We start from the raw sequence: 25,507 nt of genomic DNA, 5'->3' as shown, positions 1-25,507 counted from the left end.
AGCCTCTTGATGAAAGTGAAAGTAGAGAGTGAAAAAGTCGGCTTAAAGCTCAACATTCAGAAAACGAAGATCATGGCATCTGGTCCCATCACTTAATGGGAAATAGATGGGGAAACAATGGAAATAGTATCAGACTTTATTTTTTGGGGCTCCAAAATCACTGCAGATGGTGACTGCAGCCATGAAATTAAAAGACGCTTACTCCTTGGAAGAAAAGTTATGACCAACCTAGATAGCCTATTCCAAAGCAGAGACATTACTTTGCCAACAAAGGTCCATCTAGTCAAGGCTATGGTTTTTCCATTGGTCATGTATGGATGTGAGAGTTGGACTGTGAAGAAAGCTGAGTGCCAAAGAACTGATGCTTTTGAACTGTGGTGTTGGAGAAGACTCTTGAGAGTCCCTTGGACTGCAAGAAGATCCAATCAGTCCATTCTGAAGGAGATCAGCCCTGGGATTTCTTTGGAAGGAATGATACTAAAGCTGAAACTCCAGTACTTTGGCCACCTCATGAGAAGAGTTGACTCATTGGAAAAGACTCTGAAAAGAGGGATTGGGGGCAGGAGCAGAAGGGGACAACAGAGGATGAGATGGCTGGATGGCATCACTGACTCGATGGACGTGAGTCTGGGTAAACTCCAGGAGTTGGTGATGGACAGGGAGGCCTGGCGTGCTGCGATTCATGGGGTCGCAAAGAGTCGGACACGACTGAGCGACTGAACCGGACTGGATACATGTAAAACCCCTTAGAGCAGTATATGGTTCATGGTAAGTACTTAATAAATTTTAAATATGTATTTAACCTTTATTTAAATATTTATTTTCATAAATAAATACAGAGTGTATTTTAAAATGTATGTCTGATTCCTAAACACTGAATTCTTCAATATACCTCCTAATTTGAAATTTGGAAGGAAAGAAAAGGAAAAGAAATTTAGTGTTTAAAGAATTTCAAAGTCACTTGTAAGTCATCCCCTCCTCCTTCCTCAATTTGAATTCATTATTAAAAAGACAGAGAAAACTAAACTTATATACTTTTTTGCTTGAGAAAACAATTAATTAAAAACCAAAAAATGATTACTGTAGAACCATCTGCCTGAGGTTAGAATAAATTACTTTTATTTAATATATGGCGGTAGTAACTAGGGAGATGAGTGAAATCTGATGAGAAATATTCTTGACAAGGACTTACATTCATGCCTATACCTATCTACTCCCATTTAGAGTGAAAATATTTATAATTTTGTGAGCAAATATAATAAGAGAACTAATTCTGAAGCAAAAGAGATTAATGATTGTATCACATATTACATGTATATTTTATTCAACCAGTGTATTTGTTTAGGTAATAAGATATAAATTGATTTTAGGGCAAAGATGGGCAATATCAAGTCAAAGTTTATTTTAACTTGTCCAATATGTCTGGCAACCACACTAAGGAGAGTGCTTTATATTTAAAACTTACACATGGTAATAACTTTGATCAATATATGACAGATGATATAAACAAGTCACTCTGTATATTTGAATATATGTTCATACCAATATATACTTTTCAGTTTTTGTTAAGAGAATCACAGGTTTAGAACCTTACTAGTCTTCTAATCTAAGGGATTAGAAGTGCAATCCTTTCTTCAACACACTCAACAGACTCACTTTTCTTTTTGATGTAGGGACTAACTGTTCTTTGAGGGAAATAATTCTATTGTCAAAAGATCTAAATAAAATGTAGACAGTGCTTTGTTCCTATTGAATTAAAATCTCTCTTCCTGTGTTTTATGACCCATAATCAATATTAGGACCCTCTATAGTTTGTTTGCTTGTTTTTATTTTTTGCCCCTCAAATTAAACTTATGCATTCTTCTATATGGTCTTTAAAGCAACTGTCTTCCAGATACCACCCTGAGCTGGGTCCTCATTTTGGGACACTAATTTGTCTGCAACTCTCTCAAAGTACAATACAATCTGACACGCATAGAGTAGAGTAGGATGATTACGTTCATCCTTTGGATACTGTCTATGTTAGAGGTTTTTAAGCATTCATATTATAGTTAATTTGCACTGGATATCTTACTTGAAGTCTTGCTTTATTGGTGCTTTTGAATTGTGGTGCTGGAGAAGATTCTTGAGAGTCCCCTGGACTGCAAGGAGATCAAATCAGTCAATCCTAAAGGAAATCAACCCTGAATATTCATTGGAAGGACAGATGCTGAAGTTGAAGTTTTAATACTTGGGCCACCTGATGTAAAGAGCTGACTCATTGGAAAAGATCCTGACACTGGGAAAGATTGAAGGCAAAAGGCGGCAGGGTTGGGTTGGGGGAGAGGGGAGGTGCAGAGGATGAATTGGCTGAATAGCATCACCAACTCAATGGACAAAAATTTGAGCAAACTCCAAGAGACAGTGAAGGTCAGGGGAGCCTAGTGTGCTGCAGTTCATGGAGGTGCAAAGAGTCAGATACAACTTAATGACTGAACAACAATCAACAAAGAGAATTTAATAATCTTGTTACTGGCTGTATAGTCAGGCCACCCAAGGTGGCTGTTCTCTTGCTCCCCATACAACCCCTGCTCAACCAGTGCATGCCTCACCTATACCCTGCTCACAAGACTGACCTTTCTACACACTTGCCCCAGGCCCCCACTAGTGATAATTCTTACCAAAAGGAAAGGGTGAGAGGTGTGCCTCTCTCCTGGTTTTCCAGTAACCAGTGAGCCCATTGTTGTTGCTGTTGTTGTTCAGTTGGTAATTTGTGTCCTACTCTTATGTGACCCCATGGACACGTTTTTGTGATCTCATAGACCCTGCCAGGTTCCTCTGTCCATGGGACTTCCCAGGCAAGAATACTGGACAGGGTTGCCATTTCCTTCTCTAGGGGATCTTTCCAACTCAGGGGTTGAATCCATGACTTCTACATTGGTATGTGGATTTTCAACCACTGATCCACCAGGAAAACCCAACATGTAAACCTACTTGATGTCTATTCCTTCAGAACTGGTAACTTCTCCCCACCCTCGAGAGAGAGAGAAGTCTCCTGCCATGCCCTGCACCATCTGCCACACACAGTGGGGTGTCACTCTCGGACCTTGTTTCAGACATGTAAGCTCCTCCATCCATTAAGCCGTTGACCTCTCAGTCTCAGACTCCAGGCTCTTTTGTTGGTCCTGAAGCTGGGCAAGTACAGGAATGTAAGTCTGACGGGTACAGTCCAGCAGTGGCATTTCCTACTTACTTGCTGCTGCTGCTGCTAAGTCGCTTCAGTTGTGTCCAACTCTGTGCGACCCAATAGACGGCAGCCCACCAGGCTCCCCCGTCCCTGGGGTTCTCCAGGCAAAAACACTGGAGTGGTCTGCCATTTCCTTCTCCAATGCATGAAAGTGAAAAGTGAAAGTGAAGTCGCTCAGTCGCGTCCGACTCTTCGTGACCCCATGGACTGCAGCCTACCAGGCTCCTCCGTCCATGGGATTTTCCAGGCAAGAGTACTGGAGTGGGGTGCCATCACCTTCTCTGTCCTACTTACTTAAGAGGTTCTAATTTACTTGTCTTATTTCCTATTGCATATTGAGCAAAGTTTATTTATATTTTGATACCTGAGTATCCTTCCCAGTGTGAATTTGTAGAGATGAATTTAAAGGGTATATAATTCATAAAGACATGACTTCTCCACAATGATGAAAGTTGATGGCCTAAATAGATCATTCCAGAATATCAGGGATACCCAGGACTGTCAAGCTGACTTCTCAGCATCATTGGTATAGCACAGTGGAAAGCAATATTGAAGAAGTTTTAAAGAAAAGTTTTGGAGGAGTCACTCACAAGCACAAATCCTAGCTCTCACCTTTATACCTGCATGACTTCGAACATATTCCAAATCGTATTTCCCGATGATTTAATTATGGATAATTCCTACCTTGTAAGATGTGTCCCTTATGGCGGAAAGTGAAGAGGAACTAAAAAGCCTCTTGATGAAAGTGAAAGAGGAGAGTGAAAAAGTTGGTTTAAAGCTCAACATTCAGAAAACGAAGATCATGGCATCTGATCCCATCACTTCATGGGAAATAGATGGGGAAACAGTGTCAGGCTTTATTTTTGGGGGCTCCAAAATCACTGAAGATGGTGACTGCAGCCATGAAATTAAAAAACGCTTACTCCTTGGAAGAAAAGTTATGACCAACCTAGATAGCCTATTCCAAAGCAGAGACATTACTTTGCCAACAAAGGTCCGTCTAGTCAAGGCTATGGTTTTTCCAGTGGTCACATATGGATGTGAGAGTTGGACTGTGAAGAAGGTTGAGTGCCAAAGAATTGATGCTTTTGAACTGTGGTGTTGGAGAAGACTCTTGAGAGTCCCTTGGACTGCAAGGAGATCCAACCAGTCCATCCTAAAGGAGACCAGTCCTGGGTGTTCATTGGAAGGACTGATGCTGAGGCTGAAACTCCAATACTTTGGCCACCTCATGTGAAGAGTTGACTCATTGGAAAAGACCCTGATGCTGGGAGGGATTGGGGGCAGGAGGAGAAGGGGACAACAGAGAATGAGATGGCTGGATGGCATCACTGACTCGATGGACGTGAGTCTGAGTGAACTCTGGGAGTTGGTGATGGACAGGGAGGCCTGGCGTGCTGCGATTCATGGGGTCGCAAAGAGGCAGATGCGACTGAGAGACTGAACTGAACTGAAATTTAAAAAATTTTTAATCACTAAAAATTATTGACTTTGTAAAATAAATATAGAAAAAAATAATTGGGTTTATAAAAGCGAAAATTAAAAAGTGTGACAATAATGCTACAAAGGATAAAAAGAATACTATGAAATTATACTATTAAAAGATGGTTACCCTATATGTGAAGTGGAAAAATATGACTTGAAGGAAAGCTGTGTCAATATAATGATTGGCATATTGTAAATCTATAGCAACAACTTAAACATAGGTATTAACAATAATCCAAATTAAAGTAGAATAGTAGAAAATAGATGAAACAAAAAACACCAGTTTTAAGATTGTAGCTTTAAAAATAAGTATATCAATAATTGCAGGGGTTTCCCAGGTGGCTCAGAGGGTAAAGAATCTGTCTGCAAGCAGGATACACTGGTTTGATCCCTGGGTCGAGAAGATCCCTTGGGCAAGGGCATGGCAACCCACTCCAGTATTGTTGCCTGGAGAATCCCATGAACAGAGGAGCCTGGCGGCTACAGTCCACAGGGTCTCAAAGAGTTGGATTGAGCAACTAACACTTTCACTTTTCATCCTAACCCCTAATGTGATAGTATTAGGAGATGGGGGGTGGGGGGGTCTTTGAGAAGTGATTAGGTCATAATGGTGGAAGCTTCGTGTATAGAATTAGTGTTCTTACAAAAGAGACCCAATGGGTTTCCCAGATGCCTCAGTGATAAAGAATCCACTTGCCAATGCAGGAGACACAGGTTCGATTCCTGGGTCAGAAAGATCCCCTGGAGGAGGAAATGGCAACCCATTACAGTATATTCTTGCCTGGAAAATCCCATGGACACAGGAGCCTGGTTGGCTACAGTCCATAGGGTCTCAAAGAGTCGGACACAACTGAGAGACTGAGCATACATGCAAAAGAGACCCCACAGATGTCTCTCACACTTCCTGTTATGTGAGAAAACATTGAGAAGTTCATCATCTATGAACCAGGAAATACGCTCCCATTAGACTCCAAATCTGCAGGCACTTTAATCTTGGACTGCCCAGCTTCCAGAAAATTAGAAATAAATGTTTGTTGTTAAGCCTTCCAGTCTATAGTATTTTCATTATAACATCCTGAATGAACTAAAACAAGGGTATAATTCTTCCCAATTATTTTGTAAGACCACCATAATTCTGATACCAAAAGCTGAAAAATACATTTTAAGGAAATAAAAAGCCTACCTCCCTCATCAATAAATACCCTTAAATGTATTCATTGTGATCAAGTAGAATTTATCTCAGAAGAGCAAGGTTATAATTCACTTTCAGAAAACTAATAACCGAAGGGAACTTCTGCAACCTGATAAAGGGCAGTTATACAAACCCTACATTATCATATTTAATGGTGAAAAATTAATACCTTCTTAACCACAAGATCAGGAACAAGGTGGGGATTTTCACCCTCCACTTCTATAGACTATTTCACTGGAGGGGCTGGATAAGGCAATAAACAATTACAAAAATATGAGAGACATGCAAGTTGAAGATTCAAAACAGGTTTCCTACCTGAACCAGGTTTTTTATGTACCTACATAAAATCCTGTTTAATCTATAAAAACCTACTAGAACTGATAAATAAGTTTAAGAAGGTCACAGAATAAAAGATCAATAGACAATAATCAATTGTATTTTTGTAAACTAGAGATGTCCACTTAGATATTGAAATTTTAGAAGCTACATTTGTAATAGCATAAAAAATATCAAACAATTAGTGAAATATTTAACAAAATAAATACAAGATTAGTACTCTTTGAAATTTAAAAACATTATAAGGAGAAATCAAAGAGCTAAATAAACTATGGAAAGTAGGCTGCAGTCCATGGGGTCGCTAAGAGTGGGACATGACTGAGCAACTTCACTTTCACTTTTCACTTTCATACATTGGAGAAGGAAATGGCAACCCACTCCAGTGTTCTTGCCTGGAGAATCCCAGGGACGGCAGAGAATCCCAGAGCCTGGTGGGCTGCCATCTCTGGGGTCGCTAAGAGTCGGACACGACTGAAGCGACTTAGCAGCAGCAGCAATAAGGTTATTATGATAATTAAATAATGATGTAAGTTTTTAGTAATACTTTTTCCCTTTTTCATCTTAGTCTCTCTATTACTGGGTGTTTTTTCTCCTTCAGTGTCTTCATATGCTTCTATTTCTACTCTCTCTTTTAAGTAATACTTTCTTTATTATGTATAAATGTATAAGTAATTTACATAGGGCTTTATAATGTGGAGAAGCCTGTATAAATGGCTTAAATGTACCATGGTTATGTTCCTGGAATAAACTGTTGCTATTTCTACTGCTACAGAACAGTTAAGTCAAATTTTTGAATTAGGTCAACAAAATCCACAAATAGGGTGGAATCTCTGGACTGTCTAAGCAGGGATAGATCTGGAATAAATCAGCCACAGATATCACTTGTCAGCACTCTAAGGGAGGCCTTTCAAATAAGGGTAGAAGGTACATCAAGAATATCAGCTTCTAGTAGCATTATGACGAATCCATTAAATCTATATTGAGAGTTTTCCATCATGTGGATTCAAGTTAACATAATCGTTTTATTGCAGTAATGTCTAAACAAGGATCCACGATTAGGCTGTATTTTTATCTTGACTTGTGAACTATTGCTGCCAACTACTCAAATTTCAAGCTTGTTGAGACATATGTTATCCCTGGAAACCCTTCATAAAAATGAAGCATTTTACTGTCCCACCAATTCAGTACAGTCTGGTCAGTTCTCCATCTAGATCTAAGTAAACCATGTAATAGTTCCTACACTAGCCAGAAGTTTTGAAAATGGCTTTTAAAGTAAAACCAAAAGAACAAATTTATTTCTATTTGTGCCAATTAATCTGGTTTGGATTCTCTTTCCTAACTTCTTAAATAATGGGACAGAATGAAGTTGTGGGAAAAGAACTGGATATGGAATTAAGAAGATCTGTATTTGAAATCTAGCTCTAATGCTGCTTCCTAGCTGTGTGATTTCATTAAATCATTTACCTAGCCTCAGTCTCTATCTGTCAAGTGGGAATCTACTGGTGACTTAAGTGAGCTAATAATGATCTGACAACATATTCCTTTAAGGACTTAATAACTTATTTTTTATAACTCATGTATGTAAAGTTTCAAATGTGATTAGTGAGAAATGGGAATGAAGGAAATTTTCAGACAGAGGCAAGAATGTTTAGTTAAAAGGAAATTAAAAAACAAGAGAACAAAAGCAAGATGAAAATGAGTACAATGTATGCATTTATAGCCCACATGTCACAGTTCAGTATTTATAGGTTTGTAAGTGACAGCCTTCCCAGTATAGCAAAGTTAATTATGAAGTAGCTGTCAGTTTCAAGCTGTGTACCTGACTGAGGCTGAAACTAGTCACCATTTCCACACATGATCATTTAATTTAAGAGTCCAAAATATACACCAATAAATCAGTTTATGTTTCTGATTTTGTTTCCCTAAATCTTTTTTTGAAATGGCCTAGTGACTTTCTATTTAATGAATATTAGTGCATTTTATTTCGCAAATGTGATTTGTAATTATCAGAGCTGGACTGAAACCTCAGGAAGAGGTGATGAGTCCAAGACTGAACGCAATACTAAATGTATACTTAAATTTTCCAGAGCTGATGCTCCCGTTGCTACTTAAATTCCATGGTCAAAACAATAGATAGAATAAATATGAAAAAGAAGAATAGGAGATGGAAACAGAGAAAGAGAGACAGAGGTGAAGAAAGAGAGAGAGAAAAGAATGAGAGAGAGAGATTGAGAAGAAGCTTGGGAAAATGTTCAGTGGAAAATCTGTAGAAATGATGTAAGAGAAAGCAAAGGCAGGGATTGGAGTGAGGGGTGTATAACTGAGACTATAAAAACTCAGACAGAAAACTCACCATCAGAGCTGAGTTTGGGAGAAACTGCACAGACAGGACTCTAAAGTTAGACTCTCCTGATTTTTCACAAGGTAAGTTAAATATAAAAGCTGATAAAGAGTTAGGCTTTTTCCTTTTAACTGTTTTTTTTTAAGTTTTTGATTACTTTTCAAATGCTTTGATTATATCTTGATTTTGTTAAAATTAGAAATGTTTTGGGGAATATTATCCTCTCTAAAATGAGTAAAATACCTAAGATATTTTGTAATGTAAACTTAGGGTAGAGATAATTGTTTGCTCAGGCATTTTGTATTTATTATATTGTTTTTGCTTTTATATTCTATTTCAAAATAAAGAGAAAAGGAACTCAAAATAATGATCCTATAAGAGTGTTAGATATATTAATTTTGCTTTTATCAAATATGTCCAGTGTTAGGAAATTTTTAAAGTTACAAAGTGGCCTAAAAACCTAGGTAGAAAAGAAAGTTTCTCTCTTATCTTTATTTCTGTTAAAATTAGAACTTAAGAAACATCCCTATATTAACCAAATTATATGCTCTATGTTCTTCAAACCTATACTATCCAGTGCTTTTATTCTTATGAACCCAAATAGGCAAATATGATACTAATAACCTAGTTTAAAATAGACCTAGGTCATGTTTATTCTTCAGTATTTGAAGTACTCTTGCTATTAATGATTGAATTAAGTGTTAATCTGAAACATATGCTTGAGTTCTGTTTAAGAAAAAATTTAAAATGTTGTTTCAAGTTTTCATCTGTGGAAACAGTGTACAGTCTACAAATTCAGTTCTAGCAAAACAAAATATGACTCTTTTGAATTCCAATTATAGGTTCCATAGGTTTAGGAAAGTGACTACTATGTATTTCTGAGTTATCTCTCTAGAAATTAGATAAACAATGATTTACGATGATTTCAGTGCTCAAGTAAGCTATAGAATTGATAGCAGTATATTTAATGGTCTCCCACAAACATCAAGCACATTTTGTGTCTTCTCTTTAATTTGGTGTTACTCTTCAGCACTCTTACAGAACTTTTCTAAGGAGAGCTTCCTGTAGATACGCATTCAAGTCTCCTCTTTATAAGTTAATTGAATGTGGCTTCATTCAGCAAGTTAATTTAGGTATTTAAGGTTATTTGCTTTCTCCCTTTATTTCTCAGGGTTCTTAACTGATTCTAATACAATGAATCATGGGCAATAAAGAAGCAGTTATGCTTAAAGACTAGGTTTGGGGACCTTAGGGGTGCAATTTTAACTTATTCAAATATTTTCATGATTTGAACATTAGTTAATAAAATTAAATTGGAACAGAACTCAAATTGAGCAGTTTCAAAATATTACCCCAACTCTGTCATTATGCAGTTGTGCAGCTTCAGGCAAGCTTAAGCACAGAGTGGTGCTCCATTACATTTTGTTATCATTGAAAAAGACAAAAGAACTAAAAGGGTCAGTGATACTGAATGTGAGAATGACCTGGGAAGCTCCCACATCTATCATTTTTCCCTATATTAGAGAATGAAGAATCAGTATCACAGAGTCTTGGGGCTAATCCTTAGACATCATCTAATTTAACCTTCTTACCAACAATTCATCCACTGTGATCTGTACCCACCAGACAATCTTTGCTTAGATTCCATGTTATCAGAGGAACACAAGCTTTGGAGTCAGGAAAACAGCCTTCTAATCTCAGTCCCAGCTTTATCAGCTTTTACACAGCTTCCCAGGGGCTTCCTTCTTTCCTAGTAAAACTAGAGTTTGTGTGTATACAAATGAGGAGACACAAGTTCCCTCCTTGCCCTGGGCACCTCTCTACATGGGCCAATTTCTATGTCCCTGAAGATCTCTCTGATTAGAGATGTTTTTAACTGAGTTCTCCTCCTTTCTCCAAATAATTCTCAGGGCAGCTCACAGGAACAGTGGTTAGCATCACTGGCCAGTAATTACTGGTGCTTTGGTCGGCATGAACTGGCTGTTACTCAGTTTTGCCTTTTCTCCCTTATTGATGCCTCATCAGCTCTGGTCTCAGCACAAAGCACACACTCCCTCCAGAACCAACTCTTCTGCCATGCCTCCTTCTGCTTACCCCCTCTCCATCCATTTTATATCTCCCTTTCATCTCCTCTTGCTTAGACAAGTTAATTACCTTTGAGTCTGGCTCTCTCCATTTACTGAGACTGAAAGTGAAAAGTGAAAGTCTCTCAGTCGTATTCAACTCTTTGTGACCCCAAGGACTATACAGTCCATGGAATTCTCCAGGTCAGAATACTGGAGTTGGTAGTCTTTCCTTTCTCCAGAGGATCTTCCCAACCCAATAATCCAACCCAGGTCTCCCACATTGCAGGTGGATTTTTTTCCAGCTAAGCCACAAGGGAAGCCCAACAATACTGGAGTGGGTAGCCTATTCCTTCTCCCAGGGATCTTCCCGACCCACGAATCAAACTGGGGTCTCCTGCATTGCAGGTGGATTCTTTACCAACTGAGCTATCAGAGAAGCCCTTACTGAAAATAGTAAATTCCAGTTGCTGATGATAGCCTCCTTCTTTTCTAAAACTCTATGTTCCTAAGATACAAGGCTCTAACCATTGTGAAAAATGCACCTTTAAAATATCAGCTGGGCCACCACTGATAACTTGGCTATTGGCCCACCAAGTAAGAGCTGTGGCTTTGCATGGTCCTCTCCAAGAGCCTTTCCATGGATTTCTCCATGACTTCCCTGTGTTCCCACATTGGTGGTTGAATTTCCTTGCAAACTCTGACTTGTCCATCCATGCCAGGGCACTAAGATGTTTAAACAGTGACATCTCTTCCTCTTCCTCTTCCATAGTCCATCCCTTCCTGACTGCTCCCATGTTTGTGTACAGTCCAGTTCCTGTAGTGAAGTCCTTAACTACCATAACAACCACGTTGGCTCCACTTCCATTACACAGCCTCACTATGCTATACTGTCAACATTACAAAAACTGTAGGAAAACCATGACTGAACATAATTAGTGATTTTTTAAAAAAAAATAATAGAGATATTTTATGAACCATAAAACAAAATATAAATCATTTAAAATTCAATTAAAATTTTACTTTGGTTAATATAATAAGAGTTTGAAGAATAATTATATTTTAAGTATAACAGATTTTTCCCTTTGTTTTCTTTTCATTATGATATTGTTCATGCGTGCATGCTTGCTAAGTTGCTTTAGTCATGTCTGACTCTGCGACTCCATAGACTGTAGCTCACTGGGCTCCTCTGTCCATAGGATCCTCCAGGCAAGAATACTGGACTGAGTTGCAAGGGATCTGCCTGGCCCAGGGATCAAACTCACATCTCTTATGTCTCCTGCATTGGCAGTCAAGCTCTTTACCACTAGTATCACCTGGGAAGCCAGATATTGTTCATAGTTTTACACTAATATTTTAATAGAAGTATTATGGCTGAAATTAATGATAATACATAGTATACTATAACATTAAATGTTAAAAGTAATTGCCATTTATAACTCTTTAGTAAAATTTCCTTCCCTCAGTCAATGTTATTTCATTATATTTTATTTTCTATCACTATTCTATAATTCTAGATTCCAACGTCCAATTTTACTCCTTAAAGTGAACAAGGATAAAATTTTTTCATAAAAATAAAAGAATAAAAAGAATATTTTGACAAGTTGCCATTTTTAGAAGGCAATATCAGGATGTGGTGGTTTAGTCGCTATGCCATTTCCAACTCTTGCAACCCCAAGGACTGTAGCCTGCCAGGGTCTTCTTTCCATGGGATTCTCCAGGTAAGAATACTGGAGTGGGTTGTCATTTCCTTCTCCAGGGGATCTTCCCAACCCAGGAATGGAACCCAGGTCTCCTGCACTGCCGGCAGATTCTTTACCGACTGAGCTAGGAGGGAAGCGCCTAATATCAGGATAATAATAGCTATTATTTAATAAGTTATCACTTTATGCCTGTCCCTGTACCTGTATTATTTCTAGTCCTTACAATAAGCCTAAAAAGTAAGTTTTTGCCCCATTTTCCTGGTGAATATATTAAAAACAATGAAGCTAAGTAACATTTCCAGTCAAGAGTCATATTCAAGTCTGTGTAACTTAAGAACAACCAGTCTCTTTCTACTAACTCACTTTTTTTGGATTAGAAAGTATAACTACAATACCAGGAGTCAGGAGATGAGGAAGTAACCTGAGTTGGGTCAGTTAATCTATTAAAAAATAGAATTATAATATTTTCCATATAAATCATAGCTTGACTATTAGGAGGATGAAAGGAGATAGACAGATTTCAAAATAATAAAGTACCTTGCAGACATAATCAACTGTACTTGAAGGAAATGAAAGAATTACAGGAAGAGTCTGCTCTTGCAGGAGGAAATCATTGGCTGGGCAGAGCCAGTGGCCAAGGAGTTTTCATCTCCGCCAGGCTGTGAGCAACTGGATGACAGAAAGAGTGTCTCATTCATGTTTATATCCCTGGTGCCTAATAAATAGCATATACCCAATAAATGCATCTTGTTGAGTATTACAAAATATATTTTTGGCTTTTATTTATATTTTAGAGTATTTTTTCATCGATTATATTGTCTAATTTAATGTAATTGAAATGTAATTTACTATTTTATTAAATAGTATTCATACAGGCTAAGTCGCTTTGCTGCTTCTGCTGCTGCTAAGCCCCGTCAGTCGTGTCCGACTCTTAGCGACCCCATAGACGGCAGCCCACCAGGCTCCCCTCTCCCTGGGATTCTCCAGGCAAGAACACTGGAGTGGGTTACCATTTCCTTCTCCTAAGTCGCTTCAGTTAAGTTCAGTTCAGTCCAGTCGCTCAGTCGTGTCCACTCGGCTCCTCTATTCCTGGGATTCTCCAGGCAAGAATGCTGGAGTGGGTTGCCATTTCCTTCTCCAATGCATGAAAGTGAAAAGTGAAAGTGAAGTCGCTCAGTTGTGCCCGACTCTTAACTACCCCATGGACTGCAGCCTACCAGGCTTCTCCATCCATGAGATTTTTCAGGCAAGACTGGCATGGGTTGCCATTGCCTTCTCCGGCTAAGTCAGTTTCAGTTCAATTCAGTCACTCAGTCGTGTCTGATTCTTTGCGACCCCATGAATCGCAGCACGCCAGGCCTCCCTGTCCATCACCAACTCCCGGAGTTCACTCAGACTCACGTCCATCGAGTCAGGGATGCCATCCAACCATCTCATCCTCTGTCGTCCCCTTCTCCTCCTGCCCCCAATCCCTCCCAGCATCAGAGTCTTTCCCAATGAGTCAACTCTTCGCATGAGGTGGCCAAAGTACTGGAGTTTCAGCTTTAGCATCATTCCTTCCAAAGAAATACCACGGCTGATCTCCTTCAGAATGGACTGATTGGATCTCCTTGCAGTCCAAGGGACTCTCAAGAGTCTTCTCCAACACCACAGTTCAAAAGCATCAATTGTTCGGCGCTCAGCTTTCTTCATAGTTCATCTCTCACATCCATACATGACCACAGGAAAAACCATAGCCTTGACTAGACGGACCTTTGTTGGCAAAGTAATGTCTCTGCTTTTCAATATACTATCTAGGTTGGTCGCTTTAGTTGTGTCCAAATCTGTGTGACCCCATGGACTATAGCCCCCCAGGTTCCTCTATCCATGGGACAGAGGCAAGAATTCCAAGCAAGAATACTAGAGCAGGTTGCCATGCCCTCCTTCAGGGAATCTTCCTGACTCAGGGATCAAACCCACGTCTCTCATGTCTCCTGCACTGGCAGATGTGTTCTTTACCACTAGCACCACCTGGGAAGCCCATTAAATAGTATATGCAATTACAAAGTGGAGTAAAAAGTGAAGGAGGTGGTAATAGTCCATATTATCCTGATGCATATATATGCCATATTTAACTACATTTATCCAACTTTACTCTCTGAATGCCTTTTCATACCACATAAAAATGGCTTGTATCAAATGACCAAATAGCATGTGTATGTGCAAGTCTATCTACATTTCCCTGTCTCTAGTTTTGAAGATTCTTTTTTCTCCCATTATTAACTGTTAACAATCATACATGAAGTTCTCTTCTATTTCTAGAGGATATAATTTACTATGAAGAAATTTACAATATTTCACGGATCAGAATGCAAATTAGTGTTTGATAAGGAGAAATCTTAAACTTTACTGGAATAATGATTAGGGAATAAGGACACATGTCCCTCTCATTAGAATGAGAATCTGTGATGTGAAATATGAACAGACATACCCGGAGTTTGGCATAACTTCATCACATATTATTGTAGGTATAAAAGTTGGGCAAATCTCTTCCCATGACTAAGCCTTAGTTTCCATATCACTTAGTATCTGTCCCTCCTTTCTGTTTACCTACCACAGAGGGCGGCTTCATTCATTCATTCTTTCAACACATAATACTGACTCCCTGCCAGGCATTATGTTGGGTGCTGAGATAAAATAGTGAACATGACATAGTTCCTGCCCTCAAGGAATTTACAGCAACATTTAAATAATTTACTTATCTGGGCTTTTTAATAATGTGATCTTACTAATATCATGGTAGGTTTCTAACTTCTTAAATGTGTGCAAGAAAGATACTAGCAGTATGGTTGAAAATTCAAAATGGAAAAAAAATTGAGGTTTAACAACAAAGTTTTATGATTTTGGAAGACAATAGTGTCTGAAAAAGAACAAAAATGGTGCCAGACAGAATAAAGTCACTTAACACATGTATACTAGTAAATTATCATTCTTCCTGATTTGTAGTACTCAGGGAAAGTCATTTTAAAATGCAGGTGTCTGCCACCTTAAGAACACCTCATCCATACACATCTGACTTTATAAGCAATTTGTTTTGGAGATGGGAAAATGCTTTATACTTCCACAAATAAGTTAAACTTGAAGAAGCATGAAACTGAGAGGCTGAAAGCATTACGTTGTTGTTCTGGCTCTTCTAACTGGCTTTGTGACTTCGGAAAATTGACTACCGCTGATGGAAGAACAATGAGAAATGAGAAAGAATGCATTCCTGACATTTTCATTTTTTTTTTAAATGAAATGTTAAGTTTCTCAGTCTCAATTTGCACCTTCTTTTCAAAATCATACTCAATATATCAAGCAAATGCCCATCACACAATCTACTAAAAAGAGCAAATTTTACACAGAGAATTTTAAATAAAATAAACACCAAGTATTTCTCAGATGTATTTCAGTGAGAATGATATAGACAATGTATATGCTAGTGATAGAAGCAACCAGCTGTAGTTCAATTGCTCTTGGGTGAAAATCCTCAATGACTTTAAATTAAGTATTTGAGTTTAAGAGGATCTGAAAGTAATACCCACTCCTGAAGTTCTAAGTGCCTTAGCCACGATTAGTTCTCTTGTTTGTGGAGCCGACTGCACCAAAGGTTGTGGCATGGCAGCACCAATAAAGGAGACATTCCAGCGTCCAAGTCTCTGCTTTCCAGCAGGAGAGTGTCTCAAGTACCTGGTTTCTTCCCTCATCAGTGAAAACTAGAAACAACCTTAATGCCTGTTCGAATGTCATTCATTGAAACATTAAGATTATGCCTATAATGTCAAACTGTTCTGTATCCTCTTGATTTTTTAACATAGACTTTGCTGATTGACGTCAAAGATGGCCCCAAGTCCCCTAAGTCATTGTGGGTATAAGCTTTACTTTCCCTGGAAGGACTTGACTTCAAATACCTGCCTTGGGCTCAATAATAATTATTTTTATACAAAATGGTTTCAGGCAAAATTTAGAGTTTCCATTGAAAAATTTTACCTATGATAAAATAAGAATGATGCAGTGTTTTTTTACAGATAAATGTATATCTTTATACATTCTCAATAAAAATATTAAACATAAAAGTACATGTTTTTATTGCTCTTGTTCAGCAAACAAGGCAAATCCATAATGATTTGTGCCATTTGTAAATTAAACAATTCTAAATTAAACAAATTTAATTAATTAAAATGTGAGATCATACATGAGGTTTATTAGACAACTTGACAGTTTAGGCATCTTGCTCAAGGTTAACTAGCACAACAAGGAGAATTATCCCTATCCTTCAAGTCTGATTCTGAGTTTTCCTCACCGTCACAGAAATATATGTTTTCTATATATATCTGAAATTTCCTATTATCAAAAAGTCTTACTTTTGTATTTAAAATTATTTTGTATTAATTTTGTATCCATTAATATATGAAGTAGGAAACAGCAGCCCACCCCAGTATTCTTGACTGGAGAGTCCCACGATCAGAGGAGCCTGGTGGCTATATACAGTCTATGGGGTTGGTGGAGTATAGTTCATGGGGTCACAAAGAGTCAGACACAACTGAAAAGACTGGGCACATCCACTAAAACTAAGACTTGTGAGTACTCTGAAAAGAGTCAAATGATTATTTTACCTTGATAGACACACTATTAATAACAAATACAGAGGAACAGGAACTCAGTCAAATCTTTAAATTTTTTAACATTATGTGATTTTAAAAAAATTTAGTCATTTTCTGGCTGCATCACGTCTTAGTTGCAGCATGCAGGATCTTAGTTGGGGAACACTGGCTGTGCCTGGGCAACACTAGTTGCCCCGAGGCAAGTGGGATCTTAGTTCCATGACCAGAGATTGAACCCACGTCCCTTGCATTGTAAGCTGGATTCTCAACCACTGGACTACCAGGGAACTCCCAACATTATGCGATTTTTTAAAATTTACAGCTAATAATGCATTAAATATTGCACAATCCTTTCTCTCACTCCCAAAAAGCAGACGTAACTGCTGCATACCAGGGCATCTGGATCCTCCCTCAGCTCTAACATCTTTGTTTCTAAAGTGTGGGGGAACTGAGTATACTGTCTTAAGAATGATGAGAAAAAAAACTTGAAGTAAATATTTGAAAGTAAATAGATATAGCTTATTTCATCCCTTCTGTGCACCTTGAACCTCTCTAAAATTGGAACACCTTACACTTGATTGCTGTTGTTGTTGTTTAGTCGCTCAGTCTTGTCTGACTCTTTTGCGACCCCATGAACTGTAGCCTGTCAGGCTCTTCTGTCCATATGATTTCCCAGGCAAGAACACTAGATCAGGTTGCCATTTTCTTCTCCAGGGGATCTTCCCAACACAGGGATCAAATTTGTGTCTCCTGAATTGGCAGACAGATTCTTTACCACTGAGACACAGGGATGCCCTTACACCTGATTGCATGTCATAACTTAATTGATAGCATTTTTTTCTTTCTTAAAATACACTTATAAAATCGAATCACTGCAAATGAAATCTTAAAATCAAAGACTTGAAGGCCCTCTCTTTTCAGTTAGAAATACTTTAAATTAATGAGAAGTATTTTTATGTGAAAACCTAAATGCAGTCTTATGCATAGACCCACCTGATTTGAGGGAGGGCAGAAAGGTTTTCTCAGCCAAACCTACACCAACAACATACAGTGTCTGTGCTTCCATCAGAAAAGAGTCGGATTCAGCAACAGTCTTTACAAAAGCTAGAAGCAACTTTAGAGGTCATTTGCCCAAAATCGTATAGTGAAATAACAGCCAAGCAAGAGCAGGGCCTGAGTCTCAGAACCCCTAGCTCAGGTCTCTATCATACAGACTTTGTGTTAACCATTGTCCCTTAGATGCACCTTTACAATAAGAAAAAAGGTAGTTACTCTATTATCTGCTATACTGGAAGCTTTCCTCCATTACTAAAATGACTCGGGTGAGCATGACTTCATGGAGAAGGATAAACGCTACACTGTAGAAGTAGCCTACAATATCGGGCTTCCCAGGTTACAACAGTGGTTAAGAACCCACCTGCCCAACCATGAGACATAAGAGACTCCCTGGGTTGGGAAGATGCCCAGGAGAAGGGCATGGCAACCCAGTCCATTATTCATGCCTGGAGAATCTCATGGACAGAGGATCCTGGCGGACTACAGTCCACAGGGTCACACAGAGTCGGACACAACCGAAGCAACTTAGCATGCAAAGGGTATGCTTTCGAATTTACTCTGCTTTTCAGTTTTACTGTGGGACCAAGGTGACCCACCACTTGCCTAGAAGACCATGCCTGTTTTCAGAGAAAGAAGGTTTGAGGAGTGTTATGTGCAGGCTCACAAGGCCATTTCCCAGTGATAGAACTAGGGACCTTCCACAACATGTCCTGTTAAATCTCACTTAAATGCCTGCCATGTCACAGTGGGAGAGGATTTTTAAGTTTAATTACTTTTTTAAGTACTTTATCTTTAATTAAGCCTTTAATTTCTGTTGAAAGTAATGTGGGTAGAGTCTATTTTGTATATTTCCAATTAAGAAATTAGTAATATAAAACATCCAAAGAATTATCTAGACTAAACCTAAAAATTTAGTCCTCTCATGAATTTCTAATGGTTAGACCCACTATATCTAAGTCAGACCTTGTTGAGAAATTGCCTTAGTAACCTGAGTGATTTGGTTTTCTTCAATACCAGCCCTCAAAGAATGGTTGCCAATCTTTTCCTAGCCCAGTCCACTTTAGAGATTATTTTTCATAATAACGATGACTCACTGCAGCACTGATGGTCAATAATGCAAACATCTTTTTTGTTTTAGCAGACTTCTCATTTAATCTTATTTTAAATAAATTATATCAGAATTTTTAACATGTCAGTGTGCACTGTCAATGTTTTAAAGAAATATATATGAAAGTGAAAGTTGCTCAGTCACGTCCGACTCTTTGCAGCCCCATGGACTGTAGTCCGTGGAATTCTCCAGGACAGAATACTGAAGAGGGCAGCCTTTCCCTTCTCCAGGGGATCTTCCCAACCCAGGGATCCAACCCAGGTCTACCACATTGCAGTCAGATTCTTTACCAGCTGAGCCACAAGGGAAGCCTTGTGGCTATAATAAATGTCTATCTGCAACCCAAACTTCAGTGACAAACCATCAGGTCTTCCTCCTCCCACCACAACTCCAGCCACAGATTGGATGATCCCTTCAGGGTATAGTGAGTTCTTGCATATGAAAAATCTTTGAAGCAAAGGTTAAGATGTTACACAATGTAAGACGTTTGTTTATTCAATAGCAATATCATTAGTGACAATATGTAGACATGGTAGACCAATGGACTGAAAATGAAGTACACGCCTAATCTTATAAGGTAGAGCTCATGCCCACTGTCTATTTGGAAACTCCTCGCGTTGGAGAACTGTTATTCAAAAATTTCTCAGTGAAAATTATGGCTGTACAAAAAATAACTCCAGGTGCCTCCACTGTCATATATTCACACAATGAACATCCTCTGAATGTTCTTTCTGGAATTCGCAGTGTACATGGTGCTGAGTAGATTTTTAGTCATGGACTAAATTTATCCACTATCAACAAAATAGGGAAATGGAGCTCAACCTGGTCTTTTCCTTCCCTCCCTATAATTTCCTGTTTCTAATTTTGTAGCAATCAAGTTTCAACAAGTTAATCAAATGTCTTTTGTGTGGCAGGTGCCAGGGTGTTTGTTTTCATTAGTGTACCAAATGCCATATTTAGGAACTTGGCCTTTTGGTTAACTGGCTACAAGCATGGCTTTAAACCGTTAAATGTGTGTATTTAAACTCAGCATTTATTTTTATTTCTCCCTATCCAAATAATCAGGATGTGGTTATCTATAAGATGACACATTATGACTTTTTTCCTATATACACCCAAGAACAAAAATATATGCCTCAGACATAATCATCAATATTATAAACACCCATCATCCTGTGCCATTTATAAGATTGCAGAGATGAAGAGAAACCTGGTTAGTAAAATGTGCATAAAAATAGATGAAGAAAGTCCACACAGGAAAGCTTATAAAATTGAAAAATTTTGAGACTGTTTAAAAAAAGAGTGGAAAGAAAACATCACAATTATAAGCTTATCTTTGAGTGAATAGAAGAGTTACTTTTTTAAAGATATGCCAGAAATATGAGATCATTGTAAAAAAATGTTATATTTTTAATATATCTTACCTTTTGCCGAGGAAAGTCAAACACATCAGCAAAATCAGAAGGAAAAATAAGATTCAATGCCTGATTTTCTAAAAGAATAAGTAATGCAGTTTTTGGTTGGTATTTTTTACCAGATAACTTTTACATTTCTTCCTGTTAGTTTTCTTCTGTCCTAATTTAGAGAAATAATCATGATCAGCTCTATTTAGAAGAGAAGCTATGGGGCAAAGGAGAAAAGGAAAGATACACCCATCTGAATGCAGAGTTCCAAAGAATAGCAAGAAGAGATAAGAAAGCCTTCCTCAGAGATCAATGTGAAAAAATAGAGGAGAAAACAATAGAATGGGAAAGACTAGAGATTTCTTCAAGAAAATAAGAGCTACCAAGGGAATATATCATGCAAAGATGGGCACAATAAAGGACAGAAACAGTATGGACCTAATAAAAGTAAAAGATATTAGAGGAGGTGGCAAGAATACACGGAAGAACTATACAAAAAATATCTTAATGGTGTGATCACTCACCTAGAGCCAGACATCTTGGAATGCAAAGTCAAATGGGCCTTAGGAAACATCACTACAAACAAAGCTAGTGGAGGTGATGGAATTCCAATTGAGCTATTTCAAATCCTGAAAGATGATGCTGTGAAAGTACTGCATTCAATATGCCAGCAAATTTGGAAAACTCAGCAGTGGCCACAGGACTGGAAAAGGTCAGTTTTCATTCCAATCCCAAAGAAAGGCAATGACAAAGAACGTTCAAACTACCCCACAATTGCACTCATCTCACATGCTGGCAAAGTAGTGCTCAAATTCTCCAAGCCAGGCTTCAACAGTATGTGAACCATGAACTTCCAGATGTTCAAGTTGGATTTAGAAAAGGCAGAAGAACCAGAGATCAAATTGCCAACATCTCTTGGATCATAGATAAAGCAAGAGAGTTCCAGATAAAACATCTACTTCTGCTTCACTGACTGAGCCAAAGCCTTTGATTGTGTGGATCACAACAAACTGTGGAAAATTCTTCAAGATATGGGAATACCAAACCACCTTACCTTCCTCCTGAGAAATCTGTATGCAGGACAAGAAGCAACAGTTAGAACTGGACATGAAACAGCAGTCTGGTTCCAAATTGAGAAAGGAGTACGTCAAGAGTGTATATTGTCACCCTGCTTATTTAACTTCTATGCAGATTACATCATAAGAAATTCTGGGCTGGATGAAGTTCAATCTGGAAACAAAATTGCCAGGAGAAATATCAATATTCTCAGATCTGCAGATGACACCACACTTATGGCAGAAAGTGAAGCAGAACTAAAGAACCTCTTGATGAAAGTGAAAGAGGAGAGTAACATTCAAAAAATGAAGATCATGGCATCCTTTCTCATCAATTTACGGCAAATAGATGTGAATACAATGAAAACAGTGACATACTTTCTTTTCCTGGGCTTCAAAATCACAGCAGATGGTGACTGCACCCATGAAATTAAAAGATGCTTGCTCCTTGGAAGAAAAGCTATGAGCAACCTAGACAGCATATTAAAAAGCAGAGACATTACTCTGCCAACAAAGGTCCACCTAGCCAAAGTTATGGTTTTTCCAGTAGTCATGTATGGATGTGAGAGTTGGATTGTGAAGAAAGCTGAGAGCCGAAGAACTGATACTTTTGAACTGTGCTGTTGGAGAAGACCTTTGAGAGTCCCCTGGACTGCAAGGACATCAGACTAGTCCATCCTAAAGGAAATCAGCCCTGAATATTCATTGGAAGGACTGATGCTGAAGCTGAAACGTCAATACTTTGGCTACCTGCTGTGAAGAGTCGACTGATTGGAAAAGACCCTGATGCTGGGAAAGATTGAAGGCAGGAGGAGAAGGAGACAACAGAGGATGAGATGATTGTATGGCATCATTGACTCAATGGACATGAGTCTGTTCAAGCTCTGGGAGTTGGTGGTGGACAGGGAGGCCTGGCGTGCTGCAGTCCATGGGTCACAGAGTCTGACACAATTGAGCAACTGAACAATATATGCGGTGGAGAGTTTATACATGAATTAATCCAACCTCTCAAAGTTCTTTTGAAGTCAGCATTACTCCTCATTTCACCAGTATGGAAAATAAATTTCAACAGATTAAGTAACACACACGCAAGGCCATACTATTACTAAAGCAAATATGAGTCTCAAATCCAAGTATTCAGATTGAATAATTCTTCTTTTTGCTCCCTGCAGGTTTCCAAATGATTTTTTTTCTTTTTTAAGGAAACAGAAGTTTGCTGAGAATTGTTATTAATGATGAACTGGGGGACTTCCCAGTGTCATGCGTTAAGTGGAGAAGTCGAGTCGCTTTTATTGGTAGCCCAAAGCCAGGGATCTTTTCCCAGCAGGACAAGGCCTCCCATTTTAACCAGCTGTCAGACTGGCAGCCAGAAGGTCTAATCTATATTGTAAATAAGCTTTAATTGGATTTATAGTGCTTTATTAATGTAAAAATTCATAAAAGTATCAATGACACACGTTTGTGCTTACTACACAGAATTAATAAATGCAACCTTTTGACTTATTTGCTTTCCTGTGTATATACAGGTAAAACCTGAGTCCCTTATGTTTTCTTCATAATCTTATATTCTCCCCCACTTTCCCCAGAAGCAATCAGTCATGAATCAACTTCCGTTGGTCTCTATTTTAATTATAGGTATAGATTTCAAAATACAGGAAATTGCTTTATGTATTTCCAATTTAGGTAAATGGTAGCATGGCATATATACTGTTCTAGAATTTCTAATCTCCCCTCAAATCTGCTCTGTTTTAAGTCCATGCATACAATTACACATAACATTTACATCGTTTGTTTGAACTATAGATAACACATATATTTAAATCGTTTGCTTTAAGTCCACAGTATGAATGTAACTCAACTGACAAATCCATTTCCTTCTGAGTAAGGTACTTGGGTTGATTCATTTTTTCACTGCTATAAACAATGAGGCTATGAACTTTCAAATACATGTTTTCTTATAAACTTTGGCCCATTTTTATTTAATTGTGTCTGTTTTTTAAATTTTATTTATCAGTTACTTAAATGTTTAAAATGCTAATCTTGCTTTTTTATATCTGTTCAAAATACATTTCATTTGTAATTTGTTATTTATTGCAATTTGTTTACTGTACCTTATCATATGGAAAATTTCAATTTTGATATAGTGTAATTTGTTAATTTTTTCTATGAAGTTCACCTTTTGAATCTTGCTCAAAAAAATCCTTTTAAATCACAGGACATAAAGATATTCTACTATTGGAACAGTGGTGTTTTTGAAATTTCATATAAAATTACTTTCAGACGCAGCACATTCTGTCTTGTTCACTGCAAACCCCAGCAGGGGTTGGTTTATCATACCTAGTCAATTTAACACATTTCTCCTTAGATACATGATGTTGTAACCTGTGGATTACAAAGAATAAGGGTCCACAAACTAGATTTCTCAGACTCGGGGTTTTTTTAGTTAAATTATGATTATAGCTGTACGACCCCAGTCTAGGTTTCCATGGAAATGAAGCCTTGATAGAATTCATTCTGGGAGATTGACAGCCTCTATTAAGTATAATTTAAGTGTTGCAAAGGTGCACTCCAATGTAGAGAAGCTGAATAATTTAGTTTATTACCTGCCTATAACAAGCTTTACAGGCATTTTTGTTTCCTATCTTTATATGTCAAACTAATGAATGTTAACCCTGTTGTGTGTGGCCCTTAGATGCTGGACTGGAGATTAGCAAGTGCACATTTTATCCTGGCTATGACACTGATGCTCTGGAGCTCAGGAAAAGTGTTCTCAGTGGGTGTCACAACAGAGGTAATGGAAACTAGGGGCCATGTTTTTTAATGAACTTAAATCATTTTTCCTAAGGTCAGTAGCAGGTGCTGCTGACAAATACGGAGAAGTTTCAATAACACAAAAATCAAGTAAATAGACATTTCTTCCTATGCTGTGTCCTCACAATGGATTCAGAGAAAACCTGGTATATAAATCTTTAAAAGAAAAAAAAAAAAACTGTAAGTCACAACAAAGATTGGTATTCCATAAACCAAAAACTTTAGGAGAAAATTCATTATAATTTCAGCCATATACATACATAATTGAATGAATTATATAAAGATGAAGTACTTTTACGTGAACTTTAAAGTTGTTTACATGTCAGGATTTGAGTCACTTGGCCAAAATTTTATCACACTATAAATATTTTCTTGCTGCCAATACTAAACTACAAAGGAAAAGAAATGTGAGGACATCCTGACACAGAGAAAGGTTAACTTGGATCATTTGATCTTAAGAGAAATATGCATTCTTTGTACTTGCTTACATAGCATGCAGTGAGAATCTGAAACGCATTTTACTGAAGGGCAAGTTTTATAAAAGGTTTGTGCCTTTTTTCTGGAGGATTAGGAATATCTTTAAAACGAAAGAAAACTTGACTTTGTATGTATATCAGTAGGAAGAATTAACACATATTTTTCGGAGGACTCTCAGAGATAATAAAAGATCTCTTAACTTTGCCCTGTGATTTTTCTCTTGATCTTCATCATTTCTTTCTCATGATTATTCCCTCTTTAGTTTCTATGCTTCCAAGCTTATGCAGGGAAGTAATTGAAGTTAAGATTTTTTAAAAGGAGTTCTGGAGTTTGCACTGTAAGTAACAAAGGGTTATACAGATTTTTAATTTTTTTATATGATGAAAGTAGTGTTTGGAGATAATTTACTTCATGGCAGTACTCAGGACAGAACAGAAAAGAGGCAGAGAGAGGGAACAAATGAATTATATGAGGATTCAGAGTGTGCACTGAGTGAAGAGGTTGTTGCTGTTGTTCAGTTGCTGAGTCGTGTCCGATTCTTTGAGACCCCATGAACTACAGCATACGAGGCTCCCTTGTCCTTCACTATCTCTCAGAGTTTGCTCAAATTCTTGTCCATTGAGCTGGGG

General features: G+C 38.0%; 2 protein-coding genes across 4 annotated transcripts in view; one reads left to right on the top strand and one right to left on the bottom strand.

Moving 5' to 3' along the window:
- LOC109562705 (histone H2B 1/2-like) overlaps positions 1-25,507 on the bottom strand; it is a 59,573-nt gene that overhangs the window by 27,424 nt on the left and 6,642 nt on the right. The window contains exon 2 of one of the 3 annotated variants that reach the window (XM_070790051.1): positions 21,590-21,765. The exons of the other annotated variants lie outside the window; for them this stretch is intronic. Within the exon in view, the coding sequence (XP_070646152.1) occupies positions 21,590-21,644 (55 nt within the window). The 5' untranslated portion in view covers positions 21,645-21,765. The remainder of the gene's footprint in view (positions 1-21,589; positions 21,766-25,507) is intronic. 3 annotated transcript variants of the gene reach the window in all.
- The window catches only part of OSTN (osteocrin), a 36,255-nt gene continuing 19,329 nt past the window's right edge, over positions 8,582-25,507 (top strand). Inside the window, exons 1-2 of the mRNA XM_019958127.2 lie at positions 8,582-8,663; positions 24,283-24,381. Coding sequence (XP_019813686.2) covers positions 24,283-24,381 — 99 coding nt within the window. The 5' untranslated portion in view covers positions 8,582-8,663. The remainder of the gene's footprint in view (positions 8,664-24,282; positions 24,382-25,507) is intronic.

Source organism: Bos indicus, chromosome 1 (assembly GCF_029378745.1).
Source record: "Bos indicus isolate NIAB-ARS_2022 breed Sahiwal x Tharparkar chromosome 1, NIAB-ARS_B.indTharparkar_mat_pri_1.0, whole genome shotgun sequence".
NCBI classification, from domain to species: Eukaryota; Metazoa; Chordata; class Mammalia; order Artiodactyla; family Bovidae; genus Bos; species Bos indicus.
The sequence above is the reverse complement of the archived record's forward strand: the minus strand, read 5'-3'. Positions and strand labels throughout refer to the sequence as shown.